The 26,804-nt window shown below is 55.6% G+C and overlaps 3 protein-coding genes across 4 annotated transcripts; 2 read left to right on the top strand and 1 right to left on the bottom strand.

The window, feature by feature from the left end:
* Positions 1–3,301: 3,301 nt before the first annotated feature.
* CLDN4 (claudin 4) lies at positions 3,302–5,264 on the top strand. The gene has a single exon (XM_077777824.1). The coding sequence runs from the start codon at positions 3,842–3,844 to the stop codon at positions 4,469–4,471; it is 630 nt and encodes a 209-aa protein (XP_077633950.1). The 5' UTR covers positions 3,302–3,841; the 3' UTR covers positions 4,472–5,264.
* An 879-nt stretch (positions 5,265–6,143) lies between these two features.
* METTL27 (methyltransferase like 27) lies at positions 6,144–9,933 on the bottom strand. The gene is given in 7 exon segments (XM_077777933.1): positions 6,144–6,415; positions 6,417–6,537; positions 8,200–8,292; positions 8,566–8,701; positions 8,921–9,049; positions 9,489–9,615; positions 9,874–9,933. Coding segments are annotated over 6 exon segments (822 nt in total). The 5' UTR covers positions 9,612–9,615; positions 9,874–9,933; the 3' UTR covers positions 6,144–6,195.
* A 13,339-nt stretch (positions 9,934–23,272) lies between these two features.
* TMEM270 (transmembrane protein 270) lies at positions 23,273–25,172 on the top strand. 2 transcript variants are annotated; one of them, XM_077777889.1, is made up of 4 exons: positions 23,308–23,366; positions 23,510–23,626; positions 24,323–24,739; positions 24,851–25,172. In XM_077777889.1, exons 3-4 carry the CDS (start codon positions 24,368–24,370, stop codon positions 25,145–25,147), a joined length of 669 nt encoding a protein of 222 aa, XP_077634015.1. In that variant the 5' UTR covers positions 23,308–23,366; positions 23,510–23,626; positions 24,323–24,367; the 3' UTR covers positions 25,148–25,172. The 2 variants fall into 2 exon arrangements, with proteins under 2 accessions (XP_077634014.1, XP_077634015.1); XM_077777888.1 differs by lacking the exon at positions 23,510–23,626 and having other exon boundaries at positions 23,273–23,366.
* Positions 25,173–26,804: the final 1,632 nt, after the last annotated feature.

Genomic DNA, 26,804 nt, shown 5'->3' on the forward strand with positions numbered 1-26,804 from the left:
GTGTGTTGTGCTCATGGGCTTGGCTGAGCTTCTTGGGCTCTGGGGACCAGGGGTTCAAGAAGTCCCAGCTTCCAGGGGCGCCTGGGTGGCTTAGTCGGTTGAGCGTCCGACTTTTGCTTAGGTCATGATCTCACGGTTTGTGGGTTCGAGCCCCGCGTCGGGCTCTGTGCTGACTGCCAGCTCAGAGCCAGTAGCCTGTTTCAGTCTGTGACTCCCTCTCTCTCTGACCCTCCCCTGCTCATGCTGTCTCTCTCTCTTTCCTAGAAATAAATAAAACATTAAAAAAAAGAAGAAGAAGAAGAAGTCCCAGCTTCCACCTGGTGTGAGTGGGACCAGGGTTGAGGACACAACTCCTATGCTCTCATGGAACTGAACTTGTGGCTGGGAAGGCGTTTTCACATCCTCATATCATCTGACAGTTGCCTTCGAGAGGAGAGGGCTTGGATGTCCTTCTTTGACAAAGAGGGAAGTTGAGGCTGAGGATGAAACCTGCCTCCCCAAGGTCACACGGCAGGCAAGATGCTCATGGCACGGGCAGGGGTGAGTGAACTGATCTGGGGAGAGGACTGGCCGTGATAAAAATCAGCATGTGTGGTCCAGCTCTACTGGCATTAAGTTATACGGCAAATATTGGGAGAAAGGAAAAGAAAGCCATGCCAACCTTGCCCTCCTTGGCCCAGAAGCAAAGATGATGGGCGGCAGACACATTATAAGATGTCACTGTAAAGGGCTGTCCCAGCCATTGGGAGTGCCCATCAGGGAGCCAGAGCGCACACAGGAAAAGTCTGGCTTTTGCTGGTGTTTTTCCTTCAACAGGTGGGTGGGACCCAGCCCGTGTCTCCTGGCGTAAGTCAAGCATCTACAAACATCTCTCCAGGTTCACTCATGTGCAGAGCTGCTCACGGTCCCCTGGGGGTCTCCTTCCTGTTCCTTTTGCACACCTGGGCCCACGGTCCCATCTGGACTCCCCACAGACCTCCCCTGCCTGGGCCCCTCCTGCACCTGCCCTTCCCCTCCCCTGCCTCTGATGTGCTTGGCTGAACTGGGCAGGAAGGGAAGGACAGCTTCTTAGTCACTTCTTTGGGCCACAGGTGGAAAGTTCTAGGACCTGTGTGCTCCCCTCCCCCACTCTTAATTCTCCAAGTGCCAGGTTGGCTGTGTCCCAGGAAAACAAGGGCAGGAAGTTGGCAGACATGGGGCCAGGTGGGGTCTGGCCATCTGGCCAACTCAGAAAGCTTGCCGAGGGGCTGGGGCCACGGCTAAGGAGGCCCTGATGATGGAGTACCCATCCCACCCTGGGCAAGCCCTCGGCCTTATCTGGGCCTCAGTTTACCCATTTGTGCAAAGGCTCGAAGAGGCCCTGCCCTACTTGCTGATGGGGAGGCTGTGATGAGGTCATCACAGGAAAGCACTTATTGTCAGTCTCCAAGGGTAGTTATCTCTGTTGTTCAGCCCACAGGCCTTGGGGTGTGCTGTTCCTCAGAGCCTTGTAAGGAAAACCCCGGGAGGTGTGGTCCAGGCAGAAACCATCCCTGTTTATGTTGGTGCGTGTGTGTGGGGGGAGGGGGGAGATGTGTAGGGGAGAGTGGGGGAGGGCCTCCTGCCTTATTGAGCGCCATGAGCATTCACTGAGCACCCCTGGGCTGAGCTGAGGCTAAATAAGGCACTGCTTCTGTCTTCTGGGAGCCCCCCAGCCTTGTAGAGGGGCCCGATGTGTCCTACCAACCACAATGCAAGACCTTGACTTCCCCATCACGCTAGATTGTAGCAGCCGGCCCTGTGGTTCATCTGGCCGTCAACATGGGGACCAAAGGCCTCCTGTGGGCCCAGGGCTCACAGAGGACTCCAACCTAAATCACGCATGCTCCCTGAGGCCCCCATGGGAAGCTGGAGGACACGCCACCACCCCAGGGCACTGAGCGTGCCTGGACAGTGCTGGGGGCTCTGGGGTGATAGGAGCTCTGGAGCCTGAGGACCCCCATATGGCAGTGACCACGTGGAGGGGGAGGGGCTCCCTCAATCCAGCCGGGATGAGGCCCCGCCACTATCCCCCCCAAAGACCCCCTCAACCCTTGCCCTGCTTTCTTTCATCTCTATTCAGTTTCCAGAGACATCTCTTGAGGGTGTGTGGACACCTCTCCTCCTGGCATCCAATGCCCTCGCTCATCCTGACGGGCTTGGTGATCCTTGGGGCAGAGATTTCTGGCCCTTTCTCTCCAGCCCCTCCCCCACGACCCCAGGGTCTGGTCAGACTGGATTCCTCTGGGTTCCTAGCACCGGCTGCCTTTCCCCAGCTCAGTACCTTTGCCCTCCATGTTTCTTCTCCCCAAATATCCTCTTTCACCCAGTCCCACTGCCTTGCACAAGTCCCGTTCGTGGTGATTCCTGTCCTCAGTGCGCTCTGCACCCCGGGAGCTATACCGCGCAGCTCCCCCTTTCCTTCCAAGCCCCCTCCCCAGAACCCCACCTCCATTCTGTCTGCGTTCTCCCTCCCTTTCAAAGTCTCCTGGGACTTTGTCCCCATCCTCGCTTTTATCTGACCACCTCTCTGTGTGTCTTCACAGAGTAAACAGCCTTTTGCTGGGCTTTGCTCCCAGGGTCTGGCCCATAGCGTGCCCTTGGTGACCTCCCCCACTCAGGTCTGGCCAAGCAAGCTCAGCCCTGGCAGGAAACGGCTGAAACTTTCCTGGCGGAGGGGGCTGGAGGGGGCGACAGGCTTCCCTCTCTCTTCAGTCAAAAGGCTTCCTGGGGCGCCTGGGTGGCTCAGTCGGTTAAGCTAAGCGTCCGACTTCGGCTCAGGCCATGATCTCGCGGTTTGTGGGCTCGAGCCCCGCGTCGGGCTCTGGGCTGACAGCTAGCTCAGAGCCTGGAGCCTGTTTCGGATTCTGTATCTCCCTCTCTCTCTGACCCTCCCCTGTTCATGCTCTCTCTCTCTCTCTCTCTCAGAAATAAATAAAACATTAAAAAAAAAAAAAAAGGCCTCTTCTGGCAGGGCTGGGAAGCCCGGTGGCAGTAAGAGAGGGGACCCAGGAATCCTGGCTCCTCAGCTCCTCGTTCCCCAAACTGCCCTCACAAAGGCAACACGAAAACCGTGGGTGAGGCAACTGCCTGGATGGTGAGAATCAGAACAGTAGCGATCGGCCGGTGGTAGATGCTACCGACAGGACTAGGGCAATCAAGGTGTGGATTTCCTCCTCAGACCCTCTCCCCAAGGGGCTCCACCCAGCCTGTCCACCCAAGCCTGCAAGGAGGGAGCCCTGAGGTGTGGGGCTCCGGTCTTCGGGACCCTAACCTGGCCGGGCACGTTAGGCCGGGACCCTAACACTGCCCCACGCGTCCTGGTGCGCCTGTGGACTGTGACTCAGTGTCTGTCTCCAGGTTGACCTCAGCACGGGCCTGGGGGCAGGGGGAGAGGGCAGTTTCCCCTGAGACTGGATCTCCAGGATCCTGACTCAGGGGCCCAGGGTTGAGGCCTCGAAGGGCCTTTGTTGGCCCTGACTCAGGAATCCAGAGAAACTGGTCAGGGGAAGTCTCCAGGGACAGAAACGCCTCCCTCTGCTCCCGCCTCCCCCTCCCCCTCCCCGTGGAGCCATATAACTGAGCCAGTCTCCAGTCTGACAGCCAGCTGCTGAGCGGAACAGGTCAGGTCACACGCTCCGCTGGTACTTCTGACTCTGGAGAGACAGGGAGCTGATCGGAGTATCTCTGCCTCTGGACTTGAAGTGAAAGTCTTCCCCATTGACGCGGAGGGTCTGTCCTCAGCGCTTGGATTCCTACAGCCCCTGCCCAGGGCCGGATCCCCACAGCCTTCCGGATCCTAGACGCCAGCAGACGCCGAGCCATGGCCTCCATGGGACTGCAGGTGATGGGCATCGCGCTGGCCGTGCTGGGCTGGCTGGGCGCCATACTGAGCTGCGCGCTGCCCATGTGGCGCGTGACGGCCTTCATCGGCAGCAACATCGTCACGTCGCAGACCATCTGGGAGGGCCTGTGGATGAACTGCGTGGTGCAGAGCACCGGCCAGATGCAGTGCAAGGTGTACGACTCGCTGCTGGCGCTGCCGCAGGACCTGCAGGCGGCCCGCGCCCTCATGGTCATCTGCATCATCCTGGCCGTGCTGGGCGTGCTGCTGTCCGTGGTGGGCGGCAAGTGCACCAACTGTGTGGAGGACGAGAGCGCCAAGACCAAGACCATGACTGTGGCAGGCGTGGTGTTCCTGATGGCCGGGCTGCTGGTCATGGTGCCGGTGTCCTGGACGGCCCACAATATCATCCGGGACTTCTACAACCCGCTGGTGCCCTCGGGCCAGAAGCGGGAGATGGGCGCCTCTCTCTATGTCGGCTGGGCCTCTTCGGGCCTGCTGCTGCTCGGTGGGGCCCTGCTGTGCTGCAATTGCCCACCGCGCACCGACAAGCCCTACTCCGCCAAGTACTCCGCCGCCCGGTCCGCCCCTGCTAGCAACTACGTGTAAGGGGCCTCCACTCAGCTCTGTCTCCGGGCTTTGTTTCTCCCTGGACTGAAGGCGCAGCCCGTGACCCCAGGATGTTCCTGCCACGGGCCGCAGGCTGCGCAAGCAGGGACTCAGCCGGGCCACTGGCCGGCAGCCCTCGGCCCCCTCGGACACCTACGCAGAGCCTCCTCTACGCCGCCGGCAAGGATGGACAGAGACTTCTGTGTTGGCCTCGTCTGGCCCCGGGGATACAGGAGAAGGGGCAGAAGGAGAGGGGGGCAGAAGTCACAGGGTGTGGCGGTGGAGGGGGGAGCTGACTCCTGCTGGTCAGAAGAGCTCGCCCTGAATTTGCTTGCGCTCTGCCTCCGAGGGGGTGCCCCCCTCCTGTGTTGGCTGGCGCCTCGCTCACCCACCTGCCCGTGGAGCAGAGTTGATGGACGGGTTTAGACGGGAGGGGTGAAGGTGCTACAAACTGGTTTGGGTGGTGGTGGGGGAGGAGACCATGGAGGTCACCCAGGCTCCCCGCCCCNCCCCCGCCCCCACCCTGCAGCCTCAGGGCTCTGCCTCAGCAGCCTCTGCAGGAGGACCCTGGGCCTCTTGTGACTGGCCACGTCTGGATTCACTGCCCCTGCCAAGGTCACTGGGCAACCTGGGGAGGGCCGGGGGGGGGAACGGTCTTTCTCTGGCCTTCATTCCCAGGAAGTCCTGGACCTTTTCCCCTGCCTTGTCTCCGGTTTCTGTTTTGTAACTTAATATCTGTTTATCACAGTAATTACTATAATTTTCTACAATAAATGGGACCCGTGCACAGGAAGACCGCATCGTTTCTGATTTCGGCCGTGAAGGTGGGCAGGGGAGGGTGAGGATCAGGACCATGATGTGGTGGCCAACACAAGAACGCTTAAAAAACAACCACCCCCCAAAAACCCTGGTTTTGAGGATTGTGACAAATCAGAGCTAGCCCTCTCCTTGGGAATCACCTGGCTGACGACCTTCATTTGTTGGAAGGTAAAGGCATCCGTAGGAGACACCCCGCTGAAGCGTTGGGCACCCAGGGAGGGAGGGCAGTGAGGACACTCAGCCCCGGGGGGTGGGCCGCCTGCCCTCTATCCATCTTTGTCCCAGCTTTGTCTGGGTGGCCAGGCTGATCTGCTCACCCTCTGGCTCCCGCGTCCTGGCCATGGCCCAGGCTGTTCCTGCTATGGGTCTAAGAGCGTCTTTTTAAGCCCCTTCTCCCCCCCTCTGAATGCTGCTTGTCCTGAAGGCCGGCCTTCGGTCTTCCTCCCTAAGGAGACTTCCCACGGCCCCTGTTTGGGGGGATTATTATTAGTCCTGTTCATACCCCCGACTGCCGGTGGTCACCAAACCCTTTCACCTGCCCAGTGGCTCGAGGCAGCCTCTAAGGCACGCCCTGAGCTCTGCTTTCCGGGTCCTTTAGGGAAGAGGAAGCTGACTCCCGGCCCTGTGAACGTATTCAGCCAAGGCCAGAGGCACGGGCATGGGTTTCCTGCCCTTGAGGTGGCATGAGAGGGCCCACCACCACGGGAGGTGTCAGGAAGTGACATCTGTGGGCCTATCATGGCTGGCTCGAGGCGGCCTGGGGTGGGGGCCCTCTCTGTTCTGTCTCTTCTCACTTCTGTCCTTCTCGGGGACAGACATCACTTTCCTGGGGAACAGAATCACAGAGCCAGAGTCCTGCTACCCCTCTTGGGACTCATTTAATGGGCAACGTTGGCTCAGAGGCCTCATTTTACAGATGAAGTGGAGGCGGCCCACGGATGGGCTTGGATGAGGCCACGCGGAGGGTCAGAGGCCAGCCAGGGGCTGCGGACTGGGCTGCACTCCCTCCGCCTGGGCCCCCTCCTGCTTTCGGTACAGGTAGACGATGCCGGAGATGAAGCCATCGCTGCCAGAAGCTCTAGGCAGCACCTCAAGCTCGGACGTGGCCAGTTCCCACTGGTCCACAGGCCAGGCCATGAGGCGTTCCCATGCCCCGGCCCGCTCCAGGCTGTCCAGGGTGGCCTCCAGCGCCTCCTTGTAGCGGAGGTTGGATGGGTTGGTCCTGGTGGTCAGACATACCAGCCCCCCTGGGGAGAGAGGCGGGGTGGGGGAGGGGAAGGTGAGGGGGGAGGGGCAGGAGCCCTGNCACTGTTCCTGCCCCAAGGAATACCCTTCTGCTTCCTCAGCCTCCTACACAACCTTCCAGGCTCCTGTGTCCTTTGCGCTGGGAATTCCTGGCTTAATCCCCTGGACAGAGGGGGCTCCCTCCTCGTGCTCACCCAGCCCCTCTGCCAGAGGATGTGGCTGTGTCTGGATGCACAAAGAGGAAGCACTTGGGATCTTGGGCAAGTCCTTTCACCTCTCTGAGCCTCCGTTTCCCGGCTTACAGAGTGGGGCTGTTTTCCTGATCTCACAGGAAGGACCTCACAGTCATTAAGAGCTGGCTGAACGGATGAGTGCCGTATCCCTTCAGGTCTTCTCCAGATACCTATAGCACGCTCAGATACATGTAGGGCTCAGATACGGTGTCTGGAAGGCTTCCTGGAGGAAGAGGGAAGGAGAAGCAGGGCCCTGCAGGGTGGGTGGCCGGGGCTCTGTGAGAAGAAAGGCTCCAAAGCAGGGGAGCCTGTGACATATGTGCAGGCATTCAGGGCTCTCGCCAGCTCAGGGGCCTGACAAGCATGGGCGGGGCTGGTTCTGCCAGTGCGAGTTTCTTGTTCTCTTGAGCCCAATCACGACCTCTCTCTCTGACCCCACTGAAGACCCTGCATCTGCCAGTCTCTATGGCTCCCTGAGGCTGAAGCCTGCCCCGACCTGCCCAGGCTTAGCCCCAGGCCCTGCTCGGCCCAGCAGGGGTGAGGGGGGCAGGGAGAGGAGGTGGCCTTGCTGCCGCAGGGGTACCTTGGGGGGCTTCTGAGCCTGTTCTGCAGCCAAGTCAGGGCCTCAGCTTCCGCTTGCTCCTCCATGCTCCTTTCTGCCTCTGCCTCCCTGTGGCTGTCTTCCTGATCTGTTTTGGCTTGTGGCTGTGTTCCCGTGTGCACTGCCCTCAGCCGCCCCCCCCACCCCCGGAAATGCCTCTCTTCCCTGAATTCTCAGAGTGTGAGCCCTGGCCTTTCCCCCCAGAGCCCTTCTTGGGGTGCAGTGGGGTGCAGCGGGCTGCTGATCGAAGCCCAGAGAGCAGGGTACGTACCGCCCCTCTAAAGCAGAGGCCAGCGTGGGACAAGGCCCGCAGTAGGAGCACAGTAAACACGATCCTTAGCCGCACATCAACCCACGGGTGGAGTTTACGAAAAGTGCTCACGTCTAACATCTCCCCTGAGCGGCCCATTTCCCAGATGAGGAAACTGAGACCGGGAAAAAGCAAAAGACTCCCCTAACAGTTGTCAGCAAGTTAGTGAGGAAGCCGGAAGATGAGAGCACTGAACTGAGCCCCTAAGACATGCCAGGACTGAAACAAAGGCCTCAGACACATCATTTCGCCCAATGCTCACCGTAATCCATTGGGGAAGGGGCTCTGCTCATAGAGGGGAGCTGCCCAGAGGGTAAGAGGGCGAACTGGCTACCAGTCTGCCCTGCCTGTTTGCCTGGCTCTGTTGATGGTGGCAGCTGGTGACTGGGAAGTTAGGCTAGGCTGTGTGACCCTGGGCAGGACCTTGCCCCTCACTTAGCCTGACAGGTTCCAAGGTTAGTGTCTGTGGGTGTGTGGAGGGGGAAGGTATTCACCTGGGGCTAAACAGGCTGCTCCTCACCTGGTTTGGTGACTCGCAGAAGCTCAGGTATCGCACTGCAGGGCACCTGGCCGTCACTGAGGGCACCCACCATCAGTACCGCATCGAAGGTCCCTGTGTGCAATGTGATGCGGTGTGGGCTTTGTCTTCAGTGGGGCCTCATGATGCCCGTAGGGAGGGAGGATATGGCAGGTGTGGCCCCATCTGGGACTGACATCAGATCATGGGGTAGAGGGCCCAGAGAGAGGGGCTCTCGGGGCCTCAGAGAGGGTCCCGGTGAGGTTTCATGGGGCTCAGTGGTGGGAGGGGACTTGTGAAGGGCTCAGGAAGGAGGCTGGACAAAAGAAGGGCACTGTCCAGGCGCCTGGGTGGGAAGGGAAGAAGTACCTTCAGAACTGGGCAGAGGTTCCTGGCCCAGGACGCAGAGGCTGAGGTGCTGGTAGAGGCCACGGGCTCGCGCCCGTTCCAGCATCCCTGGGCTCCCATCCACCCCATGCAGCTGGAGGAAGCCCCGAGCCTGCAGCTAAGGTGGGGGGTGCTCAGTCACAGTTCACACCTGCCATCTCCTGGCTGGGTCCCTGCGCCTGGGGAGGGCAGTGGGCTCCACAGTAAATGGAGCCCATCCACATGTTTGGGACCGGTGAGTCTGAGGGGGGAGGCAGGGTTCTGGGGCTGGGGGGTGGGAGGAAATTTGAGCGAGTGGGGAGTTGAAGAGAGGGCAGGGGATGTGGGGAGACCTCACCTCAGCAGCCACCAGGCCGGTGCCACAGGCCACATCCAGGATTAGGGCAGCATGGGGCGGGCCTGCAAGGGCTTGGGTAAGGCAGTCCACTGCGAGGCGGGGGGCGCGGTACTGCAGGGCGGCCACATCCTGGGGACAGAGTGCTGAGCTGCCTGGCGTCCCGTGCCCCAGTGTTTGGGTGACCTCTGGGTGTAGGGTGGTCTAGGAGTCACTCGGGCCAAGCTGTGTGTGTGTGTATGTGTGTGTGCGCTCAATGGCACCTCCTCCAGGTAGCCCCTCTGCCTGGGCTGCAGTCCCAGGGTGGGGGTGGGGTGTCTTGTTTCCTGATTTCTAGGGGCTGCCAATGTGGAGACATGGGGCTGGTCAGAGGGCAGGGCTGCTGTGGACGAGCTGAACACGGGGCCAGTTTTTGAAGGGGCAGGACTGCAGGGGCTCACCTCATTCTCACAAGTCACTCTGGGATGATGCAAAGCTAAATAGTCCCACTTTACAGATAGGAAAGTTGAGTTTGGGCAAGCAAGAGGGGGGTTAGGGCAAAGCAGAGGGGGAGGAGCCTTGGCCAGTTTACCTGGTCATAGTCCGGAGCCCAGCGGTCATAGAAGTGCAGCTTGTGGCCCAGATCGGTGATGCCGTGTGAGGCCCCCACCCGGGCTCGCACCTCGGACAGGCTCCCGCCCCCCTCCTGAGCCATCGTCCTGTGGGGGAACATAGCCTTATTGTCCGAGGCACAACTGCAATGTCTCCCATTCCCATCCCTCCCACCCAATCCCATTTCACAGGCGGTGACACTGAGCGCAGACAGGTACAGACTGTGAACAGCTGGAGTTGAGGGCGGGAGGGGGGTGCTCCCTGAGGGCTGGAGGGAGGACCTGCCCCTACCTCCCCACTCCCCAAGAGGTGAACCGAATTCCTGGAAGGAAGGGTCTCTAAGCAGGTAAAAGGTCAGAACTCACCGCCAATCGGCCTCTCCCGTAGTGCTTAGAGCGCCGGAACTCGGGGCGGGGCCTGTACGGCGAGCCGGGCCCCGCCCCCACCTCCCTGGATGATTGGCTTTCCGCTATGAGAAAGTACCCAATCAGAGGAAAGCGCTGGCAGCCTCCCCTCCACCACCAGCCAATGAACTCAAAGTTTTTGGCCTTCCTCTCGCCTGGGAAGATCCGGACTCTTCCTAGGCGTTTTCAGGGTGTCCGCGTTTAGGAGAATCTCTGTGCCCTCTAGACTCTCGATGCCCTTTATTAGGGACTAAGAGCCTCTGAAATCTTATGGGAAAGAGGGGAGCCTAGGTCTGTGCTGACAGCTCAGAGCCTGGAGCCTGCTTTAGATTCTGTCTCCCTCTCTCTCTGCCCCTCGCCCGCTCACATTCTGTCTCTTGTCTCTCTCAAAAATAAACGTTTTTAAAAAATTTAAAAAAGAGGGGGACCTAAGATCAGCCTTCATTTTATAACGGCCTGGGCAACGCTATCATGTGGAACTTTCTATGGTAATGAAAATATCCAATACTGGACGCTTTTCAATACGTGTGGCATTGAACATTTAAGATGTGGCTAGTGCTACCGAGGAACTGAATTTTAAATTTGATTTTGTTTTAGTAATTTAAGTAGCCATCTGTGGCTAGTGACCTCCGTTTTGGACAGCGCGGGGATTCTTGCTACTCAAAATTAAGGTCCCAAAACTTGCACCCTCTGCTCCAGAGTCTTTAGCTGGGTTGCTCCAGGGGACGCCCTTAGGGGAGGTTGTTAGAAATGCAAATTCTTGAGCACCATTCCAGACCAATTGAATGAGAATCAGGTTGCAAGGGGAGGTGGGGTGGAGGGTGGGGGGGCGNGTGGGTTCAAGCCCTGAGTCAGGATCTGTACTGACAGCTTGGAGCCTGGAACCTGTTTCGGATTCTCTGTCTCTGTCTCTCTCTTCCCTGCCTCCTCTCATATTCTGTCTCTCTCTCTCTTTCTCAGAAATAAATCACCATTAAAAAAATTAAACAACAAAAAAAAGAAAAAATATTTTGAGAGAAAGAGAGCAAGAGAGAGTGGGGGAAGGGCTGAGGGAGGGAGAGAGAATGAGAGCGAGAAACCTAAGCAGGCTCCACACTCTCAGCGCAGAGCCTGACGTGGGGCTCAAACTCATGAGCAGTGAGATCATGACCTGAGCTGAAATCAAGTCAGACACTTAACAGACTGAGCCACCAAGGCACCCCCAGAAATCGACTTTAAAGAAACTCTCCAGATTTCTATGCAACTGAAGTTTCAGACGCACTAGCCTAGAGAACCCTTGGGGATCAGAGTTTGGACAGGTGGAGTTTGGGAGCTTGTTACAGGGGTCCAGGAGGGAGGTGATGGTAGCATGAACTTGAGTAGCGGTCATGGCTGTGGAGGGGAGTGGATGAAGTTCCTGGATGTCTAGGCGGTAGAAGCAACAGGGCTTTGGTGATTGAGAGTGCGTGGCATGGGGAAGCAAGCCGTCGGAGCCAAGCCTCTGGGTTGATGGTGATGCCATTCCCATGGTGAAGCCAGGGAACCCCAGGAGGAGGAGCAGGTTTGGGAGCAAAGAGGATATTAACAGTTTGGGGTCGTTGAGTTTGCAGTCTATGTGAAGTCGCCCAGGAGGATGTTTAATTGAGCTCAGGAGACAGGTCAGGCTGGAGACAGATTCAGGTTCACGAGTATAGCCAGCGATTGAGGCAGCCAGTATGGTGAGATGTGCAGGGAGAGAAAAGAAAGAGAAGAGGAGGGGGCTCAGGATGGAGCTTGAGGACCCTTGACCCTTCAGGGTGGAAGAGGAGTGTGTAGGAGAGCTGGAAAAAACCCAGAGACGTTAGGAAGGATGCCAAGAACAGAGAGTTTTAAAAAAATGAGGAATGGCCAACACTGAGGTGTGTCAAGCGGTGGTATAAAATGAGGCTTCAGAAGTGAGCACTGGATACAGGGATGTGAGGGAGACCCTGACCGTGTACACCAGTGGCCAAATTTACCTCCCCTTCCTGAGTTAGACAACGTGTGTGTTGGTGTGGCCATGTGGTTGAATTCTGGCCAACAGAAGGCAGATGGTGGTAAAGCGCTTTATTTCCAGCCCTGGACCATGAACACCTCCTATCTGATCCTCGATGGAACAGGGTCCAGGCACCCCGAGGAGATTGGGGCTACCAGATGACGGAGTCTGGGACCCTAAATGATTGTGTGGAGCGGTGCACTCCCCCACCAACCCGCACTGGACTGTAACACGAACAAGAAATCCACTTTGTTGTGTTGACCCACTATTTCGGGATTGTCTGTTACAACAACTTGTCATTTCCCTTGATTGACACAGTGACCTTGGCAAGAGCGGTTTTGGGGAAGTGGAGGTAGTGGAGGAAACCCAGATTTCAGCTGTCACCTGTCAAGATCCAAACCCAAATCTGTTTTAGTCCAAAGGTGTGCAGTGAATGTGTCGTGAGTCCATTGTGTTCAGCTGCAAATAACAGAACACGTGCAGAGCTGCTGTTTAAACAGAGAGATTTACAAGGCTCATAAAGAACACTGAGACTGGGCAGTCGGGTCAGAGGCTCACTGATGCCGTCGGTGACCCAGACTTGTCATCTTCCTTCCCTGCCACCTTTTGCATGGAGGCCTTTGCGCTCATGACTGTCACCTCTTCATGGCTGCTGCACCTCCCGACAGGACAGGATGAAGGGGAAAGGGCAAAAAGCTAGGCCAGCTCAGACTATTCATCATCACAAAGGCTTTATTGGAAGCCCAGGGCCGTGAGTTCTTCATCCCACTGGCCAGACTGGGTCACATGGCTGCCCCGGCGTGGTCACTAGCAGGTGAGTCGGGAGGGGGAGATTGGGGATGGGTACTGGCTCAGTCATCAGACAGTGTGGGCCTCATCTCTACAGCCTCATGTTCCATTTAGGCCAATAAATATTTATTGTGCACCTACTGTTTATCAGGCCCTGGGCAGGGCACTGAAGTCATAGGGATGAGTCAGAAACAGCCCCCACTCTACCCTGGTCTAGCGGGGTGGGGGAGATGGGTGTCTTCTCATGTTCAGGCTCTGGTCACAGTCTTCTCAGTATCGGTGTGCAGGCTTTTCCTTCTAAGCACTCTCCCCCGCCCCCCACCGGCATCACTGGGTGTCCAGGACCACTCCTTTGTCTGGGGTTAGGGTCGGTGGGCACTAGGGGTTGAAAGATGTTGTCTTGAAGAATGTCCCTTTAGGTAGGTGGATAGCCCCAAAGGCGATCCTTTTAGGCCATCAGAGGGTGGCCTGAGTGGCTCTACGACAGAGCCTGGGGAGGCCCCGGGGGGCCAGCATGTCTGTCCCCACAGCCCCTCAGTGTCTCCACTCATGGTGCCCCACTTGCTGCCGGAGGCTGCGTGGTTTGTGGGCACCAACACGGCTCCGAGGCCCAGATGGAGAATGAGACTTGGCATGCGGGGTACTCGCGGGGGGTCCGGGCCCCATCGGCTTCTCTCCCCGGTGCCCACTGCGTCCCTTCCCCTCCAGAGCCCAGAACGCAGCCTCAGGGCAGGAGGCCTTTCTCGGATGCATCCGCTGTTGCTGTTTCCTGTCATCAGCCCCCTGAAGTCCAACGCTTGGGAACCCCAAAGCCTTTCCTGTGTCTTTTGCTGACAGTGACGCTCCCCTGGAGCGGTGGACACCATTCCATCTGCCCCCAAAATGAGTTTGGGGTATAAAGTAGGAGTTTATGTTTCAAAACTATTGTCTGACTTCACAGATGTACAAGCCAGAGGCCAAGGGCTGCAGGTGGCTGAGGAAGTGGGGGGGGGTCACCCTGTGGTCAGAGTGAGCACTGGGGAAGGGCCAGGTGGACAAGGGTGAGGCCACGTTAGGCCAAGATGGCCCACAGACAAGACATGGTGGCTGATGCCAATGGGCAAGAGCTCTGAGGGGGAAGGCGCAGCTTTCGGGGGGCAGGCGTGGGAGGCTGTGGGGGTCAGTCGGGATGCTTCCGAATGCACGTGTCAAAAACCCGCCCCGAGGTGGTTTAAGTGGTGGGGGTTTGCTGTTCAGTCTCGGCCTCATGGCCACTGATTTCGCCAAGGACGCAGCCCTGTCACCTGTTTGTCATTGTGTGTTTGCTCTGAGGGTTCCTTCTGGCACAAGATGGTGGCGGCAGTTCAGACATTCCTGTGTCCTCCCATACAGGCCCCAAGGCAGGCTGGCCCTTCTCTCTCTCTCTCTCTCTCTCTCTCTCTCTCTCTGGAAGGAGGATATTTTCCCAGAAGCCCCCGAGGCTGGGAAAGCGAGGTCTAGCACTTCCAGGCTGGGTGGGCTGTGGGAAGCGAGCTGATACAAGATGCAGCCCCGGCCCCTCCGTGTGTGCAAATGTGTGCGCTTACACGTGCACCCGTGTCTGGCAGACGGGGGCATCTGCAGGGGTCTGGCCACCAGGCTGGGACTGGCTTTCTAACCCTGGATGGGCTGTGAGGAGTTACAGTGTCAGACCTTCATTTTCACAAAGACGCCCAGAAGGCAGTGCGGGAAGTGGGACGGACAGACTCAGGTTCTGAGCCTGTTGCAAAAATCCGGGCAAGAGCTGGAGTCCTGAGCAGCTGCTGATGGGGTNTGGGGGTGCGGGGGGATGGGGCTGGGGACAAAAGAGCAACCTCCCTTCCTTTTGGTTTCCTGTCTCCTTTCCTGCCTCTTCACTTCTCTCCCCCCACTTCTTCCTCAAGTAGGGGAGCACCCCACCTCTCAGTCCTGGGCCCCCCTTTTTTGTCTCTATCTGCACCCACTTCCTACATGATCTCATCTTGTCCCGTGGTTTTAAATACTATTTATATGCCAGCGGTTCCCAAAGAGGTCACTCCAAGCCCTGACTCTCCCCTGAACTCTGGACCCGTGTACCTGATATCTCCCCATGGAGGCCACGGGCCTCTCTCTGGCATCGTGCCCAAACCCGCCCCTTCTTGTCTTCCTCCTTCTGGTCCTCCAGAACGACTGTGCACCCAGGGGCTAAGCCCAAGCCATCATCCGGCTCCCTGCCCCCGCCCATTCTGTCTTCGGTAAGTCCTCTGGCCTCTCCCCTCTGCCTCGGCCACTCTGGTCCTGTTTACCCTTCCCTCTCAGCCAGACCCCCTGTGCAGCCTCCTCACTGGCCTCCCTGCCTCCCCTCTGCCCTCACCCTAGGTCCATTTTCCTCACACTAGCCAGAGGTGGTACCAATTATTGTTTGCAAAATTTGTATGGAAAATTCCCAACACGCAAAGGAAAAGATTAGTGCAATGTTCCCATGTATTTATTAGTTCATCCCTCAGTTTTGATAGTTAACAAAATAGGCCCAACCAGAATGACGTTTTTACGGTATGAATTTGATGAGCTCACTCCCCTGCTTAAGACCTAAAATCCAAATTCCTTACCGTCCTCACCCTTAACCTCTCTCCTCACTCCATCATGCTAGCCTCTGCCGTTCCGGGAACGTGCCGTAGTTACCTCAGGACATTTGCACTGCTGTTTGGGGGCCTGGATCATTCTTTCAGAGCTCTGCTTGACTGGCTTGTTCTCAACCTTCAGGTATCCGCTACCCAGAATGAACAAATATTAGCATTTTGTCACTTTTGATTCAGAATGTATGAATGTAGAAAAAGACGAGAGCATTACAGATGGAGCTGAGACCTCTGAATTCCTCTCTCCCCGCTCTGCTGCCCCAGGGACCCAGCTACCACCCCGAATGGGTGGGACCTTCTGGGTCTTGTTTTCATATTTTTACTACATGTGTCCAGAACAGCATATAATCTTGCTTAATGGATTTGAGCAAATTCATATGAGGGGCACCAGGGTGGCTCAGTCGGCTAAGCGTCCGGCTTCGGCTCAGGTCATGATCTTATGATTCGTGGGTTCGAGACCTGCCTCAGGCTCTGTGCTGACAGCTAGCTCAGAACCTGGAGCCTGGTTCCGATTCTGTATCTCCCTCTCTGATTCTGCCCTGCTCACGCTGCCTCTCTCTCAGAAATAAATAAAACATTAAAAAAAATTCATATGAATGCCAACATTTTACAGCTAGTCTTCTGTAACTTCCCCCTTTTCATCACTTAACACTATGTTTTTGAGATCTTTCCACATTGGTGTGTCAAGATCTCATTCATTGTAGCCACCACTTGGTCATCCCTCAAACAGATACACCCAATTAATTTATTCATTTCCTTATCGATGGGAAAAGATGATGCCACAAATAGCCTTGCTCATGTTTCTTTGTTCACAAATGAATACTTCTGGAAAGAGTGCTTGACAAAATGGGGCTTGTAGCCCAGTAAGGGGTAAGGAAAACAATTCAGTTCGTTGTGAAATAGAATGAATAGAGAATGCACACTGCATGTAGTAAGGGCAATTACTGTCTTGTGAACTCATTTCGGTTTCATGTACATGTGCAATGGGCAGCTGCAGATAACACATTTCTTACCAGGGGTGGCCCCCAGAGTCTGAGAAATAAGATGGAGCTGCCAGGTCAGGGCACGTGTCATGTCTGATGCTCTGGTTGCCCCCACGGACTCATCGACACATTTTTGTCAGACCTTTTTGTTTTTGCAAATGAGCATGAGAGAGTATCTCACTGTGGTTTTAATTTGCATATCCCTCGATTACTAACGAAGGTGCACAGCTTTGCACAAGTTTATTGGCTCTTTGGGTTTCCTCTGCTGTGAATTGTCTTTGCCTATGTGTTTACAGAATCACTTGATTTGATCTAATTTATCTTTATGTTTGTAGGAGTTCCTTAGATATTCTGTACATTCTGGGTACTGATTCTTGGAGTGTTTTGTGAGTCTCAAACATTTCTCCCAGGCCAAAGCTACCTTGTGGTTTTGCTCACAGTGACTCTGCACCAGATTCAGCAACAGAGCTTATCGGTCACTTGGGCCAGGGTGGTGACAGTGGGGAGTTGGGGGCAGAAGCAAATGGCCAGTGGCTGGAGGTGGCTACAGACTTTCTTACAACAATGTGATTTGAAAGGTGAGGTGAGTGAGTGGGCACTGAGGAACATTTTCCTCTGTGCCTTTTAGTAAGAATTGTGTATGTTTAAGAACAACCTGATGTTTTGAATATACGTATACAGGGTGAAATGGTCACCACCGTCCAGGTAATTAGCATATCTATTACCTCTACATAGTTACCGTTTGTGTGTGGTATATGTGGGTTGAGAAGATTTAAGATCTATCCCCTTAGTAAATTTCAAGTAAATTTCAAGTAAACAGTAAGCTCTATCTATTAGCCGTTCACTATGCTGTACATTAGATCTCTAGAATATATTCATCTCTATAATGGAAACTTTGTACCCTTTGACCAGCCCACTTCTCCCAACCCCATTTTTGGCTCTGGCTGGCAACCACCATTCTTTTTTCGGTTTCTGAGTTTGGCTTTATTAGATTCCACATATAAGTGAGATCATGCAATATTTCTCTTTCTGTGTCTTACTTCACTTAGCATAATGTCCTACAGCTCATTCTATGTTGTCAGGAATTTTCCTTCTTAAAGTCCAGCCAAATAATATCCCATTGTGTCTGTCTGTCTATCTATCTACCTATCTATCTACCTATCTATCTATCTATCTATCTATCTATCTATCTATCTATCTATCTATCTATCTATCATCTATCTATTTCTCACATGTTGGAATGTAAATGACTACAGCTACTATGGAAAACATATGGAGGTCCTCAAAAAATTAAAATGGCTCAGTTGGTTAAGTGTCCAACTTTGGCTCAGGTCACGATCTCACGGTTTGTGAGTTCGAGCCCCGCATCGGGCTCTGGGCTGACAGTTCAGAGCCTGGAGCCTGCTTCAGATTCTGTGACTTCCTCTCTCTCTGCCCCTCCCCCACTCATGCTCTGTCTCTCAAAAAATAGATAAACGCTAAAAAATTAAAAAAAAATAGAACTGCTTTATTATCCAACCATCCCACTTCTGGATATATATCCAGACGGATTGAAATCAGGATCGTGAAGAGATATCTGTACCCCCATGTTCATTACACCATTATTCACAATAGACAAGATATGGAAACAACCTAAATGTCCTTCAGTGGATGGAGGGACATTTTATTTAGGACACAGAAGTCTAGTAGAGAAAAGAGTGAGCAGGGAGGGGGCAGTGGTTGAGGATGGGTGGGTGGGAGAATATTCTAGAGGTTTAAGTGAGCTAGCAGAAAACAAATGCATTAAACACACTGGTTCTTGGGGCACCGGGGTGGCTCAGTTGGTTAAGAGTCCAATTTCAGTTCAGGTCATGAGCTCCTGGTTCATGAGTTCGAGCCCCGCATTAGACTCTGCACTGACAATGTGGAGCCTGCTTGGGATACTCTGTCTCTCCCTCTCTCTCTGTCCCTCCCCTGCTTGTGTTGTCTCTCAAATAAATGAATAAACTTAAAAAAAAACCATATTGTTCCAAACACACTGATCAAGAAACAAAGTGGTGAAAATTATATTTCCCATTGATGTTTGTTCGTATGTTGATTTTTGTACCTTGCAGGTGTGACTTTGCAGCCTGTTATTGGCATTTATGCATTTTGTCCATTTATCAGAATGGCGTTGAACACTGGGATGGTTTGGCAACTTTATATCCTTAAAAAAGCACTTTCGGGTGTCTGGCTGGCTCAGGCTTTAAGCATCTGATTTCAGCTCAGGTCATAACTTCACCGTTCATGAGCTCGAGCCCATCAGGTGAGCCCCGCTCCTCTCTCTTTCTCTCTCTGTCTCCCTCTCTCTCTCTGCCTCTTGTGGGATTCTCTTTCTCTCTTTCTGCCCCTAGAGGGACTTGCATCCTCTCTGTCTCAAAAAAGAAAGAACAATAAAACACTTTTATGGCATTTTTATTCACGTTTATGTTAAAAGTTTTTAAATTAATTTTAAGATATCAATTTGAATCCATTTTAAGGTATATTTGCCCATGTTTTTCCGGAACTTCAAGCCTTGGCCTCCACGTGAATCACCTAAAATTGGTTTGGTTGAAATGAATATTTCCACTTATTGGCTTGTGGATCAATATAATCTGTGCACCCTGGAGATAATTTCTTTTCACACATTTGCATGTCTTAAAGTAATTTTGTCTAGCTTGTAGTTTATTTTGTTTCAAAAAACTCTTGAGTTAACTTTTCAATCCACAGATGCTGACTTCATTTAGCCGCCAGCCCCCTGGCACTGGTAGCGGGGCCAGGTACTGCTCAAAGCAGTTCCCAGACCCTGTTTCATTGACTCCTTCCCACACAATCCCACCTACCAGATTCTACAAAGTATATCCCAGTTTTACAGATAAAGGAACTTGGGCCCCGAAGCACAGATCTGTGAGTAAGTGTCAGACGTCAGCTCAAATGGACTCCAAAATCTTGTCCCTTAACCAGGATTAAGTTCCTCCCGAATTCATTATTATTATTATTATTATTATTAATTACTTTGCATTTAAGTGGCTTCGATAAAGCCGTTTTTAGAAAGCGAACAAAAACAAAACAAATTCCAATAAGTATGAAGGCATATTTATAATTTTTGTGTCCTTCTGGGGGGGAAAGAAGATATGAAATAAAGTGAGATTCTAACATCGGAACACGGAAGAAAGGAGACTATTGGTCTAGATTATTTCTCGTAGTTTCGCCTCCAGCAGCCCAGGCATGACGGGACCTGTGCACAGGGCGAGCTCCTCGTGATGCCCCAAGGGTGTTGTCACAGGGAAACCAGCCTCCCAGATTAACAGGGGACAAAATAGCAACCGAAACTTTCCACCAAGTTCAGCAGCGCACGCAGGTGCGCCGGGCCCGCGCCCCCGGTGTCTGCTGCCCCCTCGCGGCCGCGTTGCCGTTCTGCACCCGCAGGGGAGCACCTGCCAGGAAAGCTGCAAGTCCAAAGGCGGGGCTGCCGGCTCTTCTCCAGCCCGGGGTCTTGAGCTGGGGGAGGGAGTCTGCGCAGCGAGGCATGGGGAGAGGAACGGCGCCCCCTGGCGTCGGGCAAGGCGGCGGCCACTGATAACTGGGTTATCCCACCTGGTCGTCCCTGTTACCCTGCAAGGTGCAGACAGGGCCGGGGAGGTAGTTATTGCCCAGGGTTACACAGCACAGTAGTGCAAGATGGCCTTGAACCTAGGTGTTGAGAGGGAAAGAGACGGAGGCGGAGGGCTCCCTGCCTAAGGATCCAAGTTGGGGGGCCCCTTATGGAGCAGTTCCTGCTCCCCTCACATGGAGCCTGGGAGGTAGGGATCTCCAGCTGTTACTCTTTCATTGGCTTATTAATTCAACAAACATTTATGGAACTCCTACTGCGCACCAGGCACCAGTCCAGGCATGGGACACCTCAGTGAGCGAGATTCACAGTCCTGGTCTCTGGGGGTGGCTGGGCAGGAAGGCGAAGAAGGCAGGCGACGGGGTGACTCTGGGGTTTCCGGCCGGTGGTACTGCGTGGCTGGGGCTAGGTCAGGGGGGAGGTCCTGACCTCTGTCACTGGATTTCCAGCCCCACAGGCCACTCTGGGTCCTTCCCCCTCCTGTGGTCTGGGCAAGCACAGAGCCACAGAGAGGCCTTGCTGAAATCTAGCTTGGGGACCAAGTTTTGGAGGAGGTGGGGCACATCTGACGAGCTGGGACTGAGACCCAGCTTGTCTTGGGAGGCACCCTGAGGGGCCTCTGTGGCAGCAAGAGAGGTTGGCTTGCGACCCCAGTTCCTGCCCGGACCACATGGTCCAGGAGTTTGCTCAGTGTGATGAGATTGAAGACCATCAACTCAGCCTCAGTGACGGTAGGATTCTGGGTATGGTGGTGCTGGCTGATAGCCGGGGATGGGGGTGGGGTCGGGTGGGGGCCGAGAGGATAAACCAAGGAGGGGGGGAGAGAAGGGAGACAAATCTCACATCCCAGGATCTGTCCCTACCACGTGATTCCCAGCCATCTGTCAGGCCCTTCCCCCAACGCACTCCTCCTCCCCACCCCCACCTTGATGGGCAGCACCTCCATCGACCCTTCACCCAAGTCTCCGGAAGGGGGGGATCCCTGACACCTGCCTCCCTTTACCTCTCTTCCTTCAATCCTCTGCTGGGAGACAACTGTACAGGCCTCTCATGTTTCTGCACACCATTCTTTGATCTTTCCAGGGGGTTCTTCAGACAACCTTGGAATATATTTTGCTCCCTCTGGAGCAAATCGCAGGCACGCACTGGCGTGATGAAGGTAATGTCTCTCTCAGCACACAAGGGCAGGCTTTTTACAAAAGATCTGGGGTCTGGGGCGCCTGGGTTGCTTAGTTGGTTAAGCGTCCGACTTTCGCTCAGGTCATGATCTTGCGGTTTGTGGATTCGAGCCCCGCGTCGGGCTCTGTGCTGACTGCCAGCTCAGAGCCTGGAGCCTGTTTCAGTCTGTGACTCCCTCTCTCTCTGACCCTCCCCTGCTCACGCTCTCTCTCTCTCTCTCCTAGAAATAAATAAAACATTAAAAAAAAAATTTCAAAAGATCTGGGGTCTGTAAGCTCAGGCTTACTCTCTTGGAATACACCCGCGAGGGGTAAAGGTGTCCTGTGGCCCTGTTCCTGTCACCGTGTGGGGTTTGGGACTCAAGGAACCAATGCTGAACTCATAGCAGCTGGTGCTGTGAGTAGTGGCTCGTCCCTCCTCTCTGACCCAGGAATCTTGTGTTTCCTGCCGGCAAGAGCCAAGCAGCTCCGGCCGGCTGGCTGGTCAGAGTGAGAGCAGGGGAGCCTCTCGGAGCTCTCCGCGTACGTGACAGCCTCCATCCCTGTCGCTCCACGTTCTACACGTTTCTGGCATCTGCCCACTTCCCTCCATTCCCAGGGTTTATTGCTGCGGATTCCTGTCTCATCTCCCCCGGCCCCAGACATCTCCTCAGTCTCACCTCCTCACGAGCTGGAGGGACTCTTGCGGAGCCCACGGCAAGCTCCTTGCTGTCTTGGCTCTTTGATAGCACTCACTGTGTAACAAAGAATATTCTGTGGCCCATGTGGCTCTTGCCAATCTCACCGCTTTCCTTGTGCTCTTCCCGGCCTCCCGCTTTATGCGCTAATAAGACGGAATTGTTGGAATCATGCTGTTCCCTCTGTCTGGACCACCCTTCACACTTTCTCTGGGAAGTTCCTACCCATCCTTCAAAACTTAGCCCAGGGAGGTCTTCCTGAAGCCCTACTGACCCCTCAGTGCGGTAAGGTTTCGGCCACAGAGGGCGGGAGGGGGAGAGGCCCGGCGGGCGACAGAGCAGAGGGACTTTGCACGCTGCAACCTCCAGACCTCAGCTGTTGTTCCAGGAGAGGAAACGAATGGGTGACCAAGACTGTCCTGGGCAGAGGTCATCCTTTCTGTTCCAGGGACTCATCATGGCAGGTTTCCATGTCCAGTGGGGCAGGTTGTATCCTGCACAAGGGTGCCTAGCAAGTGGCCAGTGAGGACTAAAATCTGATGGGCACAGAGGGGCTGAGTCACCGAGCCCTGCACCACAGTGGCCTGTCCAGCAGAGGGAGAGCTGTTAAAACATTTCCAAAGGGCATCAGCGCCTCCTGGGGCCACCTGCTGGGACCCAGGCAGAAAAGCAATGTGAGGAATGCTGTGATCAAGGTTCTGGGTTCTCCCAGAATTCTTCTTAAAAATTTTCTTTAATGTTTTATTTATTTCTAGGAGGGAAAGAGAGAGACAGCGTGAGCAGGGGAGGGTCAAAGAGAGAGGGAGTCACAGACTCTGAAACAGGCTCCAGGCTCTGAGCTGGCTGTCAGCACAGAGCCTGACATGGGACTCGAACCCACGAACCGTGAGATCTTGACCTAAGCGAAAGTCGGACGCTTAACCGACTAAGCCACCCAGGCGCCCCTGGGTTCTCCCAGAATTCTAAGCCTTGGATCCTAATCCCAGCCTCCTGCAAACTTCGAGGGATGCCCCAGGCAGCCTATGACCTCCTGGTTGCCCTGGGCGGGCCAGCTCAGCAAATGGTCCCCTTTCCTGCAGCCCCTGCCTCTCTCCTGAACTCTGGGGCCTTTAGGTCAGCACGTGGTTCCGAGATAGGAGAGGAAAAGTCACAACCTCATTTCTCTGCTTTGTGACCAGGGTNAGATTTCTATTTCCCAGGCTTCTGCTACTTTGGGATTTGCAGGGATGTGGGAAGGCACAGCCCCTACCCTCAGCCTCCACTGCCCCCTGCAGGCCCAGGGCCGTCCATCCGAGGACCTTCTCCGGCGCCCACGTGGGCAGGCCAGACACTGAGCTGATGTCGCTAGGGGCTGTCTCCAACCAGGCAGGGGACCGGACATAGAAGAGAAGTACCCTGGTTTTTGTGCCCGGGAGGCGGGAGGCAGGTAAAAGGGGGTCTCTTGTGGCAGCCCGTCCCCATGGTAACTTGGTCCCCACCCTGCAGCGTCTGTGAGGTCATCCTCCCTCTTCCAGCTGGAGGAAGGGGAGGAGGGCCAGACATGGAGGCCGTTCCTCCAGTTAGATCCAGCCTCTTGGGGATTCTGCTGCTGGTGGTGAAGCTTTTGGTGCTGGTGAGTGAGGAATGTGGGGGGGGGGCGGCACCGGGGTGGGGGCCACCCAGCCATCCGCAGCCACCTCAGGGCTGTTGGAGCCCGGGGGCTTGGCCCAACCTGTAGAACCTGGTGACTGCCGCCTGCCTGGATTAATCTGACAGCTCTAAGGAGCCGCAGCCCCAAGCCACAGTGCCCACGGTGGGGCACACGGCCACTCCCAGGTGGCTGTCTCCTGCTCCCTCCGCTCGGACTCCACGGGGTCCTCTGGACAGCTGCACGTGAGGTCCAGATGGGGGGGGGTTGGCATTACTCAGGGCTGCAGGCTTTAGGACTCTGGTGAGGGAATCATCAGCCCCAGGACTCAGGTAGAGCTTTCTTGCTCACAGACCCTCTCCCCACCCAAGCTCGCTCTTTTCTCCCAGGGGACGGGAGACATCATATCCGCTCTGTCACCCAGGACCAAAGCCCGGAGATCTTTTCGGGGTCCTCCCTCTCCTTCACCCCTCTCCGTGACAGTGACTCTCTCCCACTGCCCCTATGCCTTACGTCCCTCTACCCCATGGCTCTGCCCTTTGCCCCCCAGCTGCCCTCAACAGGCAACTGGTGAGCAGGAAAGCCCAGGCGCTTGGAAGAAAAACTGCCCAGGGTTCAATCCTACAGGATCAGAGGGATGAGGGGGATGGTCACTCCTTATATAATAATAATAATAATAATAATAATAAATCAGCTTCCTTCAGTCTAGAGAATTATAAATAATTCCTGAAATCCAAGGCAAAGAAAACCAAAGATAATATGAGACACCTTCTAAAGGCCCCGCCTGAGAATGGAGTCCTTGTTGGAGAAACTGAGGCCTCGAGGGAAGGAGCCCCAGCCCATGGTGGCCAGGCAGCCCCGCCCCCTACAGGAAAACCCAGGGTGGGTAAGGCCCCTCCCCCAGGTGGGTGACAATGGTCTGGGTCTCCCTGCTCCCGCAGCTGGTCCAGAACCGGGCCCACCTCTACAACTTCCTGCTCCTCAAGATGGCCCTCTTCAACCGCTGGCTGGCGGGGCTGGGCCAGGAGGCTTGGGGGTCCCGCGGCCCCCAGGGCTCCCCACCCCCTGGGCTTGCAGCTCACCCCGCGGGCCAGGTGCTATGGGCCGGGCTGGCACTGGTAGAAGTCCCGGTGCGGCTGGGGCTGCAGGCGCCCCGGCTGGCGTGGGCCGGCATGCTGCGCTGTGCCCGGGCCGTGGGACTGGCCCGCAAGCGGCTATTCGTGTCTGCAGCCACCTGCATGGAGCTGCTGCTGTCCTGTCTGCACAGCCTGACGCTGGCAGTCTTGCTGCTGCTGCTGGTGACCAGGAGGCTGTGCGTGGGGGCCCAGCGCTTCAGCCTGGGCTCGCTGCTCTGCAAGGTGGGCTGCTGAGGGCGGGCCTGGGGCCCGGGGCGTGGCAGAGAGGCAGTGCCACCCTGTGAGCTCCCAGCGGCCCCTCCTCCCCACTGCCTATCCACTTATCGCCTCCAGGCTCTGCTGGACAACCGTGTGGTGCCCGAGCTCCTGGCGCTGCTGAAGGGTCTGTACTGGCGGGTGGAGAACACAGCCACGCTTGCCTCCTGGCACCTGGCCTATCTCATCACCTGGACCACTTGCCTTGCCTCCCACCTGCTGCAGGCTGCCTTTGAGCACACGGCCCAGCTGGCCCAGGCCCAGGAAACTGAGCCCCAGGAGTGCCCAGGGCCCATGTCTGAGTCCCCACTCCCTGAACGCCTGGGCCCTGAGGCTGGGCCAGCCCTGTCAGAGCATGGAACCCCTGGAGAATAAGTGTGTCCCCATCTACCTTTCTGGATCTGGTATGGCCTGGGGTCTCTCTCTGTGTCCTTCCTTCCTGGGGAGTATGTGCGTGCGTGCGTGCGTGTGTGTGTGTATGTGTGTGTGTGCCCTAGAGCTGTCCCTTGGAAGCAAATCACATTTGGTGGGCACCTGATATGTGCCACATGACCCTCTCAGACACTTTATATACATGATTTTGTTTAAATCTCATAGCATTACAGGCATCAGGTTTGATTAGCTCAATCTTCCAGATGAAGAAATTGAGCCTCAGAAGGGTTGACCATTCCCAAGGTCCCCGAGTAAGACAGGGCAAGAGCCAGCAGTGGACCCTAGAATTTTTTGTTTCCCAGAACCCCTCACCTTCTCTAGGGCCATGTCCCTGATTCTCAGGGCTTTAAAGGACATGAGTCATTAGAGACTCTGGCCTCTGGGGGGTGCCAAGGCCTCACATTTCAGAGATTTAGAAAATTCCTTTTGAGATGCAGTTCCTCCTGAGCTGGTCTGCAACTAGCCCATCCATTCATTTACACTCTTAGCCACTCACTTTCCCACTCATCTGCCCATCCATGCACCCATCCATCCATCATGCATGCAGGCATCCATCCATCCATCTGCACATCCATCCATCCATCCATCCACCCATCCATCCATGCATCCATCCATCCATCCACCCATCTATCTGCCCATCCATCTACCTGCCCATCCATGCATCCATGCATCTGTCCACCACCCCTTCATTCATTCATTCCTTTTCTGATTTACCTACCCACTACCTACTATCCATCCAGCACTTGTCCACAAACCCATCCACAGATCCATCCATCTATTCATCTCCTCCAGGGAGAGGGAAACACCCAAAATCTCAGCCAACCTGAGCTAGGCAAGCTCAGGCTATAGTGGGTCAGACCCCTGCCCTGTCCTTAAGCCAGTGATTCTGTGAGAGGAGGGGAAAGGATGGTTTCGTGCGAGCTAGCGATCACCCTCCACTCACTCCCAAGCCCGAGGGTGGTGTGAGGGTGGGGAGGCCTTCCAGAGAGTTTGCCCTGTGGTTGCCTCCTATGCTCTGGTTCCCAGGGAAATTAGGGCCAGATTCCTGCCCCGTCTCCAATACGGACCTGCAGATGGCTCAGAGTAGGTGTGGAGTGAACTTCTGGGCGCTTTCCCCGAGTCTGAAGAGCAGGCCCGGCCTGCCCCTGGAGGGAGACATCTGAAGGGCTCCCATCTGGCCGACAAGGCAGAACATCTGCTGGGAAGGGCCCTTGAGGCCTTGATGCTGGAGTAAATGTGACTGGGATTCCAGAACACACAACTTGCAGGGGGAGCTAGGCGCTGAAGTGTGTGAAGGTGGCTCACTGCTGAGGCTAGGGACGTGGGCAGCGGGAAGGAGGCCCCAGGGCAGGCATCTGGAGCTGCCAGGGACCAAGATGCCACTTGACAAGATGGTGGCCTGCGGGGCCTGGGATGCAAGGGAGGGACAGGTGGATTGGGGCCTCAAGGGCCAAAAGGGGACAGAAAGGGTGGCAGGCCTGGACATGGTGGGGGCAGGGAGGGGGAAGGGATCGGAGCCAGGAGGGGGCTGGGCGATGGGCTGGAGGCCGGGACCGGCAGGAGCCTGTACAGCCTTGGCCAGTGGGGCTACTGGCCAGAC

The sequence above is a fragment of the Crocuta crocuta genome, unplaced genomic scaffold (assembly GCF_008692635.1).
Source record: "Crocuta crocuta isolate KB4526 unplaced genomic scaffold, BGI_CrCroc_1.0 scaffold217, whole genome shotgun sequence".
Lineage (NCBI taxonomy): Eukaryota > Metazoa > Chordata > Mammalia > Carnivora > Hyaenidae > Crocuta > Crocuta crocuta.

What these genes read in the sequence shown, in the direction of transcription:
- CLDN4 (XM_077777824.1), top strand. Translation starts at nt 3,842, where the DNA reads ATGGCCTCCATGGGACTGCAGGTGATGGGCATCGCGCTGGCCGTGCTG.
- TMEM270 (XM_077777888.1), top strand. Translation starts at nt 23,295, where the DNA reads ATGGAGGCCGTTCCTCCAGTTAGATCCAGCCTCTTGGGGATTCTGCTG. An exon ending in TGGTGAAGCTTTTGGTGCTG is followed by an intron (nt 23,367 to 24,322) that starts GTGAGTGAGGAA and finishes CTGCTCCCGCAG; the next exon opens with CTGGTCCAGAACCGGGCCCA. An exon ending in TGGGCTCGCTGCTCTGCAAG is followed by an intron (nt 24,740 to 24,850) that starts GTGGGCTGCTGA and finishes TATCGCCTCCAG; the next exon opens with GCTCTGCTGGACAACCGTGT.